The 15,579-nt window shown below is 48.5% G+C and overlaps 1 protein-coding gene and 1 long non-coding RNA gene across 7 annotated transcripts in view; one reads left to right on the plus strand and one right to left on the minus strand.

Moving 5' to 3' along the window:
* ADAM15 (ADAM metallopeptidase domain 15) overlaps window positions 1–15,579 on the plus strand; it is a 46,638-nt gene that overhangs the window by 20,971 nt on the left and 10,088 nt on the right. For 4 of the 6 annotated variants that reach the window (XM_083477025.1, XM_083477024.1, XM_083477027.1 and 1 more), the window contains exons 13-21: window positions 2–94; window positions 2,239–2,434; window positions 3,563–3,671; window positions 4,903–5,068; window positions 6,460–6,531; window positions 8,108–8,219; window positions 11,197–11,338; window positions 13,324–13,374; window positions 14,223–14,328. In XM_083477025.1, coding sequence (XP_083333151.1) covers window positions 2–94; window positions 2,239–2,434; window positions 3,563–3,671; window positions 4,903–5,068; window positions 6,460–6,531; window positions 8,108–8,219; window positions 11,197–11,338; window positions 13,324–13,374; window positions 14,223–14,328 — 1,047 coding nt within the window. The remainder of the gene's footprint in view (window position 1; window positions 95–2,238; window positions 2,435–3,562; window positions 3,672–4,902; window positions 5,069–6,459; window positions 6,532–8,107; window positions 8,220–11,196; window positions 11,339–13,323; window positions 13,375–14,222; window positions 14,329–15,579) is intronic. The other 2 variants (XM_083477026.1, XM_083477029.1) reach the window with 1 other exon arrangement.
* Window positions 1–15,579, minus strand: part of LOC310694445 — a 90,847-nt gene that overhangs the window by 14,426 nt on the left and 60,842 nt on the right. The window lies entirely within an intron of this gene.

Below are 15,579 nucleotides of genomic sequence, written 5' to 3' on the forward strand. Positions count from 1 at the left end.
GGAGTGTACAGACCCATGTTGCAATGCGAGCTCGTGCAAGCTGATGCCCGGAGCCCAGTGCGCCACGGGGGGAGCCTGTTGCCACGAGTGCAAGGTAAGTTGTCGGAGCAGAGGAGGGAACGTCCGCCAGTGGTTTCTCAGCCCTGCCTCGAAGAGGTGTTGCGTTCTCGTTCACACAAGCCCTCTGATAATCTGAATTTTAAGTGAAAGCTTGCATGTTCCACCTAAAGATTTGTATATGTATTTGACCTGTGCAGGAGACCTGCTCGCCTGTGACTGACAAGGCATGTTGGCCCCAAGTCTCTCTTGGGCCCCCTTTTGAGCTCCCGACTCTGATCTTGCAATAGTTATCTGAGGCCCTTCTCTGGGTGCCCCCTCTCTGAGAGGTCCCATGGGTGGCAACACGAGAGCAGGGCCTTTTCAGTGGTGGCTCCCCGCTTGCAGAATGTTCTCCCCAGAGAGGCCTGCCTGGTGCCATCAATACATACATTTAGACCCCAGACAAAAACATTTATTTTCCGCCAGGCCTTCGGCTTTTAATTCTCAGTAGCCTCTTTATGTGCATGTGGTGTTCCAACCCTGCCTTTTAAAAATGTGAATGTGTTCCAGATTTTTCTCTTTTGTGTGACGGTTTTGATGTGAATATTATTTGATTGATGTTGTATGTTGTTTGAGTTGCTTTTTTGTGGCAAATAATTTTTATGAACTACAAATAATTTAGGGGTGTGTTTGCAGCACACAACTCCTAATAGGCATTTTTATGATTTTATGACACCTCCTTGATGGCCAGAAACTTGATTTATTGCACTAATTTATTATACTGCTTAATGTTGCAATAGGCTTCCAAGCAGTTTGCAAGTATTAAAATCAGTTACAATGAGAAATATCATTTTCGTGTTCCCAGCTTAATAATAATAATAATAATAATAATAATAATAATAATAATAATAATAAATGTAAAGAAATATACAATAATAAGAGTACATTCATTTGAAAAAAGGAATATACAACGGGATAGACAGGAAGTCCAAAGTGTTTGTATATATATGATTTTGGAATAGTTTTTTGCCCTTGTTCCCCCCTTTTTTTCTTTTAGTATATAAACTTTGTATACATGTTGAAAATTATAGTATAATAAACCTTGTGATGTATTATGATAACGTTTACCGATGTAACATAAGAACTTTAATAAATAAATACAATTCTAATAATAATAAATAATTGTATACTGCCCTTCATCTCAGGGCAGTTCACCACATAACTCTGATTCTCCTCACAGAGCTACAATTCCCAGAGTTCCCTGTGAAGGGGGATTGATTGTTAAATTGCTCTGGGAGAGGGATGACGGGGGTCTCCTGACACCTCTCAGCCCCCTTAACTAATTCTTTGGGTGGAAACCATGACTATTCGTAGCACTTTAAATGTTGGGTGCAGCTGGGGCCAGAGGCGTGGTGAACCCCCTCTTACCTTGCACGCTCTGCCAACACCTGTGTCCCTCTTCCTACCGTCTTTGACCTATACAGCCTAGGGCCCTCGTAACTATGGGACCGCCTCTCCTGGTATGTCCCACAGAGGACCTTACGGTCTGCAAACAAAAACATCTTGGAGGTCCCGGGCCACAGGGAGGTTAGGCTGGCCTCAACCAGAGCCAGGGCTTTTTCGGCTGTGGCCCCAATCTGGTGGAACGCTCTGTCACAAGAGACTAGGGCCCTGAGGGACTTGACATCTTTCCGCAGGGCCTGCAAGACAGAGCTGTTCCACCAGGTCTTTGGCCAAGGTGCAGTCTGACCCCCTCCTTCGGTAATTCTCATAGAACGTTAGCCTAATGGTTGCCATGAATTTGATTTTGATTTGATTTTAGAATGAATTTTGGAATATACAGTAGTACCTTGGGTTTACAGACGCTTCAGGTTACAGACTCCGCTAACCCAGAAATAGTGCTTCAGGTTAAGAACTTTGCTTCAGGATGAGAACAGAAATTGTGCTCCGGCGGCGTGGCAGCAGAAGGAGGCTCCATTAGCTAAAGTGGTGCTTCAGGTTAAGAACAGTTTCAGGTTAAGAATGGACCTCCGGAACGAATTAAGTACTTAACCCGAGGTACCACTGTATTTCAATTAATTGATTGCGATTTTATGTAAACTCTGTTATTTTTACTGTGTTAGCCGCTCTGAGCCCGGCTTCAGCTGGGGAGGGCGGGATAAAAATAAAATTTTATTATTATTATTCGTCTTTCGGCAGCTCCGCAGCGCAGGATTTCTCTGCCGGGAAGCCCAGAACGAATGCGACCTCCCCGAATACTGCGACGGTACCTCCCCGCGTTGCCGGGCCAACGTCCACAAGCAAGATGGGACGCCGTGTGGGGACGAGAAGGCCGTCTGCTATGGCGGGGTCTGCCCCAATTACTTGAGTCAGTGCCAAGAACTTTGGGGCCCTGGTGAGTTGGCGTTTGGGGCTCTGTGCAGGGGGAGGTTTTTTTCAAGGATGGGTTGGGGCGAGCTCCCAAGAAGGCCTGGTCTGCTTCTTGGCCTCATCCGCACCATGCATTCAAAGCACGCTTACACCACTTTAAAATCCATAATTCAGAACAGTTTAGAACTTAAGAAGGGCCTCCTGGATGAGGCCAATGGCCCATCTAATAGCCAGCATCCTGTTCTCATAGTGATCAACTGGGGAAACTGCAGGCAGGATCCGTGCACACCAGCTCTCTCCCATTTTTCAGGGCTGGAGTCAGATGCAGGTCAGCACAAAGAAGCAGAGCCCAGTGGTCAGTGAAGTTAACTTTTTATCCAAGGAAACAAATGTCCAACTCTTCAACCCTTCCCAGTAGGCCTTGCCCCCTCCCCATGGAGCAGTTGCCAGGACTGGAGGTCCCTGCCTTCTGCCCTTTCAAAGGCTCCTCCTCTCCGCAAAGTTTCCCAAGTGTTCTCTATCTACCTCTGCGCACTTCTGTTCCGCTTCCCTCATTATTCTCACGGGATCATAGATTTGGAAGGCACCCTGAGGATCACCTAGCCCAGCCTAGTGCAGGACTGTGTCCCATACGGGAATCGAACCTGCAACCTTGGCATTGCCAGCACCAAGCTCCAACCAGCTGAGCTATCTAGCTATACGATTGGTTCCTCAGTGTTAAATAACCACACATACACAATTTTTAGTGAACGTTCCCTCGTAGTTGCTGACAAATACAGTGGTACCTCAGGTTACATACACTTCAGGTTACAGACTCCGCTAACCCAGAAATAGTACCTCGGGTTAAGAACTTTGCTTCAGGATGAGAACAGAAATCGTGGTCCGGCGGCGTGGCGGCAGCAGGAGGCCCCATTAGCTAAAGTGGTGCTTCAGGTTATGAACCGTTTCAGGTTAAGAACGGACCTCCGGAACGAATTAAGTACTTAACCTGAGGTACCACTGTATATGGTTCTTTTGCCTGTTAATTTTTCCATTTATTCACAAGCCATGACTATCGAAATGGCAGCATACTGCTGCTGTCGTTGGCTGTCCTGACTCTCTCTCTCTCTCTCTCTCTCTCTCTCTCTCTCTTGGTCTCTCTCTCCCCTGGCAGGTTCGGTCCCTGTCTCGGATGCCTGTGTGGCCTCTTTGAATGGCAGAGGGGACCTGGAAGGGCACTGTGGTCAGCAAGCTGATGGTTCCTATTTGCCGTGTTCAGAGAAGTGAGTGCTTTCCCTGTAAGGATGGGGGCCAGTGAGGGGGTGTGGCCTATTTGGAAGGGGCGTGGCCTGATAAGAGTTCCAAGGACCAGATCAAGCTGTCGGGGGGGGGGGGGCAGATTCTGTCTCCCAGGCCTGAGGCTCACTACCCCTTGTACAGGCAGACAAGACTAGCTTCCCTGGTTTTAGGCAGGTTTATCTTTCCTAGTTCTACCTGGAAATGCTGCAGGTCAAACCCAAAGCCCTTTTAAAAAAAATTGTAGTAATAATGTAAGCTCAAAGGTATAGACAAACAAAAGCAGAACTGAAGTTACCAAACATGGGAGCAGTACAGAGGTTGTATTTTCCAAATAGAGAGGAGATAATAAAAATACAGGGGTACCTCAGGTTACAGGCGCTTCAGGTTACAGACTCCTCTAACCCAGAAATACAGGGACCTGGGTGGCGCTGTGGGTTAAACCACAGAGCCTAGGACTTGCCGATCAGAAGGTTCGCGGTTTGAATCCCCGTGACGGGGTGAGCTCCCGTTGCTCGGTCCCTGCTCCTGCCAACCTAGCAGTTCAAAAGCACATGGGAAGGTAAGCGGCGTTTCCGTGCGCTGCTCTGGTTCGCCAGAAGCGGCTTAATCAAGCTGGCCACATGACCCGGAAGCTGTACGCCGGCTCCCTTGGCCAGTAAAGCGAGATGAGCTCTGCAACCCCAGAGTCGGTCACGACTGGACCTAATGGTGGGGGTCCATTTACCTTAACCCAGAAATAGTACCTCGGGTTAAGAACTTTGCTTCAGGATGAGAACAGAAATTGCGTGGCAGTGTTGTGGCAGCAGTGGGAGGCCCCATGAAAGTGGTACCTCAGGTTGAGAACAGTTTCAGGTTAAGAATGAACCTCCAGAACGAATTAAGTTCTTAACCTGAGGTACCACTGTAAAAGCAAGAAAAGACATTATGGAAGCTTTCCATGAAAGGGAGAGGGTTTTCTTACATCTGAGTTTGATAGGTAAGAAATGAAATCCCATATGAACGGCGTAGAAATGTCCCAAGTCTTCCTTACTCATAGAAACACATGGGATATAGGAGTTATTTTCCCTGCAATGGCCGAAGCCCCCATATTATTGTACCGCGGTGACACTAGAAGTCTTGCTTCATTTCCTTGAAAAAACTTGAGGGCTGGAAACTTGACATGGAGAGAGTCAAGAGCAACCAGTGTGTCAAAGACTTGCCATCCCTTTCTGGCAGGGACGCCTTGTGTGGGCGACTGCAGTGCCAACCTAGCAGCACCAGTGCTAGAAAACAGAACAGAACAACCAGGGCTCCCGAATGCCCACATCACACGCCGACTCCTGTTGATGACATCCTGGATCTGGCCATGGTGTTGCCCGGCACAGGCTGTGGGGCTGGCAAGGTGAGTGGGCATCGTGCGGGCACAGGGGGTGTATCTTGTTAGGTCCCCCTTCCGCGAGCTGCTGCTTGGAACACAATCCTCCTCTGAGATGGTCAATTTGCTACTTCTAGGACATATAGGACATAACATACAATTTGAAGATTGGGAAAAATTGTGGAGAATAGATTTAAAATTTAAAATCTATTCTCTTTTTGAAAGAAAAGTATATGAAAATTAGGTATACAGTGGTGCCCCGCAAGACGAAATTAGTTCGTTCCGCAATTTTTGTCGTCTAGCGAATTTTTCGTCTTGCGAAGCACGAAATCCCATAGGAATGCATTGAAAATCAATTAATGCGTTCCTATGGTCAAAAAAAGTCCAAACAAAGCTAAATTTGGTACAACAACAGTTTATTAACTGCTCTTTAAAGTCACACATACTGTAAAGAGCAGTTCAAAAATTGAAGGGAAAATAAATCAACTTTATAAACAAAACATGTCTTTGTTTTTAGACAAAGAAAACAAAGTCGCGAGACGTTTTCGTCTTGCGAAGCAAGCCCATAGGGAAATTCGTCTTGCGAGGCAAATCGAAAACGGAAAAACCTTTCGTCTAGCGAGTTTTTTGTCTTGCGAGGCATTCGTCTTGCGAGGTACCACTGTAGATGGTATATAACACCAGTACAGATTGCAAGAATGTACAAAACTGGGTCAAACGTATGCTGGAAGTGTAAAGGAAAAGGAAGGGACTTTTTACCATACGTGGTGGGAATGTAGAGAAATTAAAAAAAAAAGGGGGAAATGATGTATAATGAGTAGAAAATGTTTAAATTAACATTTGTAAAAAAAAAAAAAAACAGAAGCATTTTTGTTAGGGATTATAGGAAAGACCTGCCAAGGAAAATAAAGAATTTATTTATGTATGCGACAACGGCGGCAAGAGTCTTAATAGCACAAGGATGGAAGAATGAGGAAATCCCGACAAAAGAACACTGGCAAGAAAAATTGATGGATTGTGCAGAATTGGCGAAATTGACTTACAAACTGCGAGACGAGGACAACTGTGACTTTAAAGAAGAATGGGGACTTTTTACAAACTACTTAAAAAACCCCCAAAATGAATTGGACTCCTTGGCAGGTTTTGAATAAACATACACAAATTTATTGATTGTTAACATAATAGACAGATAATTTAAGGATCTTTACAATTTTACAATATGCAGAGAATAACATGTGTCGAAAAATCAGAGAGAGGAGCTGAGGGAAGTCTTGGGGGGAGGGAGGGAGTGTTCTTCTTGGGGAGGGGGAGGGAAAAATGGGGGGGGAAATGAAGAGGATATGTTTTGATAATTTGTTATGTTGAAATTCTTAATAAAAACTATTTTTTTAAAAAAATTGTTCCTTCTTTGGTTGCAGGTGTGTGTTGACCAACGGTGTCGAGAGCTCTCCTCGCTCAAGCTGCCAGCATGCCAGTGCAACAGCCATGGGGTAAGTGGAAGGACTTGGGGGGCAGAGCCGTAGTGGTCTGGGGTTGCAGGGTTTGCGTGGGTCTGCCGAAGACCCATTACGATTTCTGCAGCCCAGTCCCCGCCTCCAGAATCCTAGAGCCAGCCTATCAGCATGAAAGGAGAGTTTTTTAGCCGCTGGGAAGTCTTCTCATCCTTTGTGCTGATTGGAGCCAATGGGAGTGGAAGGAGGGGAGTCGGCCATTGAGGATGGGCTCCTGGGGTCACTCTGGAGAAGGGGCTCAGGAAGAACACCTAGGGGGATTTTGTTCTGTATATGCTCCAAATCTAAGCATTTAGGAACACACTGAAATCACAAGACGCTTCAGTTTCGAGAGAACGACGTGCAAGTTCTGTTGTGGACAGTGGGACTTTCAGGGAAAATGCAACTTAAGTTATTCTGAAAGAAGATATCGGAGCACTCCAAATTATTTGCCCATGAACGTGCACAGAAAATAGTAGATCTGGCTGAAAGGCCACACAGGGAGGTTTTCATTGAGTGTTGCAATGTCTCTGCCCAGTACAGTCGTACCTTGGTTTTCGAACAGCTTAGTTTTCAAACGTTTTGGCTCCCAAACGTCGCAAATCCAGAAGTGACTGTTCCGGTTTGCGAACTGTTTTTGGAAGCCGAACGTCCGACAGGGCTTGGCTGCAGGACCTTCCTGCAGCTAATCAGAAGCCGTGCTTTGGTTTTTGAACGTTTTGGGAGTCGAACGGACTTCTGGAATGGATTCTGTTTGACTTCCAAGGTACGACTGTATACCTGTAGCAGCATCTCCATCCTCATCGTTCAGCCTGGACACTGAAGTCCAGCTCCGAGGGTCTTCTGGCGGTTCCCTCACTGTGAGAAGTGAAGCTGCAGGGAACCAGGCAAAGGGTCTTCTTGGCAGTGGCGCCCGCCCTGTGGAACGCCCTCCCATAAGATGCCAAGTAGATAAATAACTACATGACTTTCAGAAGACGTCTGAAGGCAGCCCTGTATCGGGAAGTTTATAGTGTTTGATTTTTTGCTGTGTTCTTATTCTGTTGGAAACCACCCAGAGTAGAATTCTAAGATTATTGTACAATCTTGGTAAAGGGTGTGGCAGTGATTATTGTGAAGGCATCCTGCACCTCTGAACCTGCCACTACTCTACTGTATGGGAGGAGGGGAGTTAGAAGCCAGGAATCTCCTCCCCCTTCCCCTCACAGAACTACAATTCCCAGAGTTCCTTGCGATGACAGATTGCTAAACCCCTCTGGGAATTGTAGCTCTATGACGGGAAGGGGTGTGTGTTGCCTAACAACTCTCAGTCTCCTTAACAAACTACAGTTTCTCAAGATGCTTTGAGGGAAGGCATGGCCCATTTAAAGTGGTATGATACTGATTTAACTGCATTGCATGGATGGAGGCTGAGTTTCAGCAACCCCGTCTCCCATAGAGGCGGATTGGGGCCTCCGAGGGTAACCCCTTGATGGGCCACGATGTGGGGAAAGTGAAGGGGAAAAAGAAAGCGCTCTGGCCTTTTCCGATTCTGCCAAGTCACCTCCTTCTGTGGGTCCTTCTTCCCTGTTTGCAGGTATGTAACAGCAAAGGACACTGCCATTGTCAGTCTGGCTGGGCTCCTCCGAACTGCCTGAGCAGTGGGTCAGGGGGCAGCATAGACAGCGGATCAGCTGCTATGGAGTCAAGTAAGTAGCCGTGGGGCCCAGTGGGCTGGGATAAGTGCTGCAATTCTCAAAGAGGCTGAACGGTCAATTGTAGCTTTCTGGGGGGAATAGGGGTTGCTCCTAACAGCTCTCGTTACCCTTATCGAACCCCGGGTCCCGGGGATCTTTGGGAGAAGCCATGACTGTTTCAAGTGGCATCACAGGGCCTAGGACCCTCATACCTACGGGACCGCCTCTCCCGGTCTGCCCCACGGAGAGCCTCAAGGTCCATAAATAGCAACACCCTAGTGGTCCCGGGCCCTAAAGAAGTTAGATTAGCTTCAACCAGAGCCAGGGCCTTTTCAGCTCTGGCCCCAGCTTGGTGGAACTCTCTGTCTCATGAGACCAGGGCCCTGCAGGATCTGATTTCTTTCCGCAGGGCCTGTAAGACAGAGTTGCTCCGTCTGGCCTTTGGCTTGGAGCCAATTTGATTCCCTCCCTCCCTCTCTTTCTTTTTTCTTTTCCTTCTCCTCCTGCGATGAGGCATTTTAATGAGGCATTTTAATATTTTAATGTTTTGGTATTTTAATGTTGAATTTTAATTTTGTTTTAAGTTGTAATCATTCAATTTGTTTTTATTATTGCTTGTTAGCTGCCCTGAGCCCGGGCTTGGCTGGGGAGGGCGGGGTATAAATAAAAAATTATTATTATTATTATTATTATTATTATTATTATTATTATTATTATTATTTAAATGCGACTCGACAAACTTCTCACATCAAAACCTTTGAAAAGGCCTTCAGCTATTTTTCTAGCCGTTAGCTTCCATTGCTGCCATTGATAACCTGCTTTCAGGTCTTGCTTTCGGGCTTCCCCATGGGGAATCCAGTTGACCACTGGGAGAACAGGATCCTGAGGCAGGTGACCCTTTGGCCTGATCCAGCAGCCATGCTGTTTTTATGTTCCTATCTGACACCCGTTCTGGGCCTGTTAACAACTCAGTTGGCTCAAGAAAGGCATGGTTAGCCAGGAGTCTTATTTCTATTACTTACTTCTATTTTATTTTATTACTTACTATTTATTATCTACCTAATCATCATTATTTAAATCATATTCATGTGTTGAAACGCATGTTTTCAAAGCCTCTTCTAGAAGCCGTAAACGTTGCGAGGCAAGACAATTTTGAAAATAAAACATCAGTAACAGCAATGGAAAATACCATAAAAGGAGGCAGACAATTGCTCTTCTGCTTTCTTTTACAACAGTGATTTCCCAAAAGTGCTGTAGCCTGAGGCTGGCTTTTTTTCCCTTTTCTCTTCCAAATTAAAAAACTTGAAGGTGCACATAATTCTTAGACCCAGAAAGCAGGTCCCAGTGAAAGGTCACACAGCCTTGAAGGACACTCTTGCATATACAAACCAGCCACATAGTTGTTATATCTCCCTAGCATCCCTTCCAGACATCCTTTTTATCTTGCATTCCTGACAATTTGTGCTCCTGATGGCATCAGGATGGTTTTGTATGCGATCCTGCTCTTGATAGCCTTTGCTTCTCTTTTCTGTCCCGCTTTTGTTATGTTCTAATAGCACGAGACTCCCCCCTCCAGGCGGCAATAATGTTGATCACATTGGGGAAGCTTTGCAGAACTGCTCGTAAAAGCAGGATGGCGTGGGGGACGGTTAAAAATCCGCCATGAATGCGTGCTTTTTTCGTCGATGAGAAGAACCTAAGGAGATCCAAGCAGGCTCGTCTCGCGTTCTTAACTTTGCAGAACACAGCTGCAAAGTACAGCAGCCCAGGGTTGTCCCGAGCAAAGTCCTACAGAGAGCACAGACCCCTTTAAATAACTCTGTCCAAACTGGTCGCGTTGTGGGTTTACTCTCGGGACTAGCACTGGATGCAAATCCCAGTCTGGAGGAACCCCCTAGTGCAGTGGGTCCCCAGATGTTGTTGGACTACAACTCCCATCATCCCTGAGCTCTCGCCTTGCTAGCTAGGGGTGATGGGAGTTGTAGTCCAACATCTGGGGATCCACAGGTTGAGAAAGGCTGCCCTAGTGTATCATTGCAAGAGGAGATCAGTATCCAGGCCAGATTCTAGGGAAAGAGAACAGCCAGAAGATCCTAGGAAGCGTGGATGAGGCCAGGGGCCTATCTAGTCCAGTCTCCTGTTCTCACAGTGGCCAATTGGATGCCTGCAGGAAGACCACAGGCAGGGCGTAAAGGAAAGAGCCCACTGTTGCTCGTAGGAACTTAAGAACAGCCGTGCAGCCGGATCAGGCCAAAGGAGAGCCATCTGAGCCAGCATCTTGCCCTCACAGCGGCCAACCAAATGCCTGTGGGAAGCCTGCGAGCAGACCCGAGTGCGAGAGCAGCTCTCTGCATTTGCGACTCCCAGGAACTCTCAGTATTCAGAGGGACATCCAGCCTCTGACAGCAGAGACAGAGCAATAGCCATTGTGGCAGGCAGCCACGCATAGCCACCGACAGCTTTGCCCTCCACAAATTCATCTAATCCTCTTTCAAAGCCACCCAAGTCAGTGGCCATCCCCGCCTCATGTGGCAGAGAGTTCCATAGTTTAACTGCGTCAAGAAAGACTTTCTGCTGATCTGTCCCGAATCGTCCAACGTTCAGCACCCATGGACCCAGCTCTCATATGTTGAGAGGGGGAGAACAACTGTCTCCACCCACGCATAATTTTATAGATTCCCATCGTGTCACGTCTTTTCTCTCAGGTTAAAGAAGTCCTAAACGCTGCAGGAGAGTTGCTTCAAGCCTATTGGGAAGAGAGGATTAAACCCCCAGCCCCTCTCCTTCTGCCGAGTGGGTGGATAGCTCTCTATTGTATATAACAGCGTGGGGCGTTGAGAGCTGGTGACTGAGTTGGGAACAAGGTCTCTTTTGTTAGTGGGAACGCAGTGGGGGGAATATACAGCCTGGCATGTGGCATTGTGGACGTGCGTCTGCCTGGCACTGAATAACACACTGTCTCCTCTCCCCCCCACCCTCTCCTTCCCAGGGGGCAGCGCCACCTCGACCGCCTTAGTGCTGACGGCACTCTTACTTGTCTTGGTCCTCTGCCTTGGGATCTGCTGCACCAAGCGGGTGGGTCTCCACAAGCGCCTCTGGCAGATCGGCAAGGGCACCAGCTGCCAGTACAGGTAACGGACGGCACGCCCTCCTTGCCCTTTGTTCCCTGCCCTGCTTTCCACCGGTGTCCCCGTGAAATGACTCCCCCACTTTTCCTCCAACATCCCCTCCAAATGGCTGCCCTAGCAAAGATGCGAACCTTCCTTCCTTCCTCCGTCCCATTAATGTGCCACCCAGGCGGATCAAAGCCGTCATGCCAGGATCTCCTTTCTGATGCTGGTTTTAACTTCAGGACCACAATACCTTTCATAGCACCTCTCCTGATATGACCCTATCTGGATTCCACCCCCTCTTCCACCTTGGTCTTCATCTGAGTCGGTTTTCCAGGTTTTGGAGGGTGGTGGTCAAGGAACAGGGCCTTTTCAGTTGTCTGCGGAGTCCTCTTTCCAGCTGAGGTCTGCCTGCTGCCATCGTTCCGCTTTTATTGGCACCAGGCTGAAACTCTCCTCTCCTTCCAGGTCTCTTAGTGGAGTGTGATCTGTTGGCCGGTGGCCTACATGGTGGGAACATAACCTTGCTGCAGAAATGTTTTTAGTGGGTTTCTTTATGAGCTATCTGCAATGGCTCTATCGGAATGTATTATTTTTATGATTTGTTCTTTTTAATGTTGCTTGGAGACTTGTCTGCAGCAAGCAGTGGAGAAGTCAAATAACTGTGGAGATGGGTTGTATCCCGTTTCAGCCCTAGTCGGAGTAGACCCGCTGAAATTATTTGTTTATTATTGTAATGGGTATGAGTTACTCGTGCATAAACTGGTGCCTCTCTAGGCTAATTTGCCTTGTTAAACCTTTCTGACTGCACAGCCCTTGCTCATCGCGGCTGCCTCAGTCACTGGCAGAATCCGTCAGTGGGCGTTTCTTGAACCTCTTCCAAGATAAAAGTTGTTTGACACCCAGTCTCCTCCTCCTCTCACTGCACGGGAGTCTTCTGTGCAGGAAAGCCGTGGGTAGCGGAGGACCTGGGCTCTCCTCACTGATGTCCAGTGAAGAGTCCCTGAGCCCTCTCTCCACTTCCCCCGTCTGCCTCCCTTTATCCCCGGTATTACGCTGATTGACTCTCCCTCCACTGAGCTGTTTCTCCCCCTGCTGCTGGGTCCTTCGCCAGCATCATCTGGGAGCCTCCCCTTCGCCTCTCCCTCCGATGTCAGTTCCCTGACATTTATGTTTTTATCCCACCTTTCCTCCAAGCGGCTCATGGTGGCATCCACAGTTCCTCCTCCTCCCCATTTTATCCTTGCAACAACCCTGCGAGGGAGCTTAAACTGAGAGACAGTGTCTGGCCCAAGGTCACCCAGTGAACTTCCCGACTGGGTGGAGGATTTGAACCCTAGAATCATAGAGTTGGAAGAGACCCCAAGGGCCATCGAGTCCAACCCCCTGCCAAGCAGGAAACACCATCAGAGCACTCCTGACATATGGTTGTCAAGCCTCTGCTTAAAGACCTCCAAAGTAGGAGACTCCACCACACTCCTTGGCAGCAAATTCCACTGTCGAACAGCTCTTACAGTCAGGAAGTTCTTCCTAATGTTTAGGTGGAATCTTCTTTCTTGTAGTTTGGATCCATTGCTCCGTGTCCGCTTCTCTGGAGCAGCAGAAAACAACCTTTCTCCCTCCTCTATGTGACATCCTTTTATATATTTGAACATGGCTATCCTATCACCCCTTAACCTCCTCTTCTCCAGGCTAAACATAAACATGATCTCCCAGCTCTTCGTCCAATACTCTAACCACTACACGACCGCAGGCTCCTTAACCAACATGACTAACTTAGGTCCATTAATTTCAGTGGGCTTACTCTAAGCAGAGCGCAATTGGATGCCACCCAGTAATGATAATTCCTGCCCTAACCTCCACCTGATCCCTCACATTGTGTTGACACCTGGCTGTTTCTCTCCCCACGCGCCCATTCCGTGCCCCACAAAGGGACCTCTGTTCTCCCCTCTCCCCAATGTCACACACTGCTGTGGAACCCTAACTCTGCTCCCCTCACCCTGCAGCACTGAGGCAGAGTCCCGGGTGCGATTCATCCGCCCAGCTGAACAAAGAGGGTAATATGGCTGATCCTGCAACAGCTGAGCTTTGATGTCATTTTTGGGTGTGAATGAAATGGTGGAGGCTCCCCCCCTTTCTATCTGGTGCTGGTTTGGTACTTTGCCTGGGTTTGGTGCTTCCATACCGTATTTTTCGCCCTATAGGACGCACTTTTCCCTCCTCCAAAAATGAAGGGGAACTGTGTGTGCGTCCTATGGGGCGATTGCAGGCTTTCGCTGAAGCCTGGAGAGCGAGAGGGGTTGGTGTGCACCGACCCTTCTCGCTCTCCAGGCTTCAGGAAGCTCTCCGCAATCCTTGGGACCCCGCGGGAGTTCCTGCCGGTCCCCCAAGGCTTGTGGAGAGCTGCCTGCATCCCAAAGCCCGGGGCACGCTAAGAAGCGTGCTCCGGGCTTTGGGCAGCTCTCCGCAAGCCGTGGGAGCCCAGCGCGACTTCCCACCGGGCTCCCTAGGCTTGCAGATAGCAGCCTGTTCTGGGGGCTGGGGTCGGGGGAAGCTCGGGCGTCCCCCGCCCCAGCCCCGCACCTGGGGGGGGAAAAATAAATTTATCCCCCCCCCCCAAACGGTGCGCCCTATGGGGCGAAAAATACGGTATTTCTCTTGCGTGCGCTCTTCTCTCCTTTGGGGCGAAATCCAAGTCCTCGAGGGCTGCTTGTGGACTCTAGAACCTTTTGCATCTTGAGGGCCGCATTCCCTTCTGGATGACCTATTGGGGGCCGCATTGCAGCGCTGGGCGGAGCCAGAGGCAAAAGTGTGTTGGTCTCTCTCTGTGTTGTGTATATGTGTGTGTTGGCCTGTAATATGTCTCCTAAGTCCAAGGCCTCAGCCTTCCTGTTCTCCCCATCAGGATCACACACCCTGAGCCTCGGACTTACAGCCAAGCCCCCCCAGGGCGCCCCCGCCCCCCACAGTTCAGGCAGAACACTGAGCTCCAGCTCATGCCGACTTCCAAGGTAAGTGATGGGTTCCCACCTTCGTATGTGGATGGCGCCTGGCTGTGCCACCTGTGATTGCTGCATTTCTTTCATTTACTAATTCGTTAGATTATTACAATATCATCTTATGGTTCAGACCCCTTACTCACAGCCCCTTCCAAGGGTCCCTATTTTTTCAGGGACGTTCCTGATTTGGAGAAGCCGTCCTGGTTTCTGATTCGATCCCACTTTTCCTTAGGCTGTCCCTATTTTCATCGGAGAAATGTTGGCGGGTATGGAGTTATCTGACCCTCCAAGCCAGGGGTCAGCAAACTTTTTCAGCAGGGGGCTGGTCCACTGTCCCTCAGACATTGTGTGGGCCCAGACTATGTTCTGAAGAAAAAATGAACAAAGTCCTATGCCCCACAAATATCCCAGAGATGCATTTTAAATAAAAGGTCACATTCTACTCTTGTGAAAACATGCTGATTCCTGGACCATCCATGGGCCAGACTTAGAAGGCGATTGGGCCGGATCTGGCCCCCGGGCCTTAGGTTGCCTACCCATGCTCCAAGCTGTCCGAAGGCAATCCTGTAAAGGGAAGGTTTTTTTAAAAAAAATGTTTAATGTTGTGTTATGTTTTTATATACAGTGGTGCCCCGCAAGACGGAAAACCCGCTAGACGAAAGGGTTTTCCGTTTTGGAGGTGCTTCGCAAAACGAATTTCCTATGGGCTTGCTTCGCAAGACGAAAATGTCTTGCGGGTTCCTGCGGGGTTCCCCCCCCTTTTTCCCAAGCCGCTAAGCCGCTTATCAGCTGATCCGCTAAGCTGCTTATCAGCTGATCCGCTAAGCCGCTTATCAGCTGATCCGCTAAGCCCGCTAAGCCGCTAATGGGCTTGCTTCGCAAGACGAAAAAACCGCAAGAAGAAGAGACTCGTGGAACGGATTCTTTTCGTCTTGCGAGGCACCACTGTATGTTGGGAAGCTGGCCAGAGTGGCTGGGACAACCCAGTCAGATGGGCAGGGTATAAATAGTAAAATTATATCATTATGGAATGGGACGTCCCTATTTTCATCGGAGAAATGTTGGAGGGTATGTACTTGCAATAATGAGATACCAGAAGAATTTGGAGGGGTGCTGCTTTGACAAATTGGTACAATAAAGTCTGGCAAATAAGCACTTGGGGTTTTTTTTGGCAGGGGGGTGGAATTGACTAACTAAACTTGGCCCAAGGTTTGAAGCACAAAGACCTTTTTGCCACGAATCAATACACCACCTTTTTATGCA

The sequence above is a fragment of the Podarcis liolepis genome (assembly GCF_965112155.1).
Source record: "Podarcis liolepis genome assembly, chromosome: 15".
Classification (NCBI taxonomy): domain Eukaryota; kingdom Metazoa; phylum Chordata; class Lepidosauria; order Squamata; family Lacertidae; genus Podarcis; species Podarcis liolepis.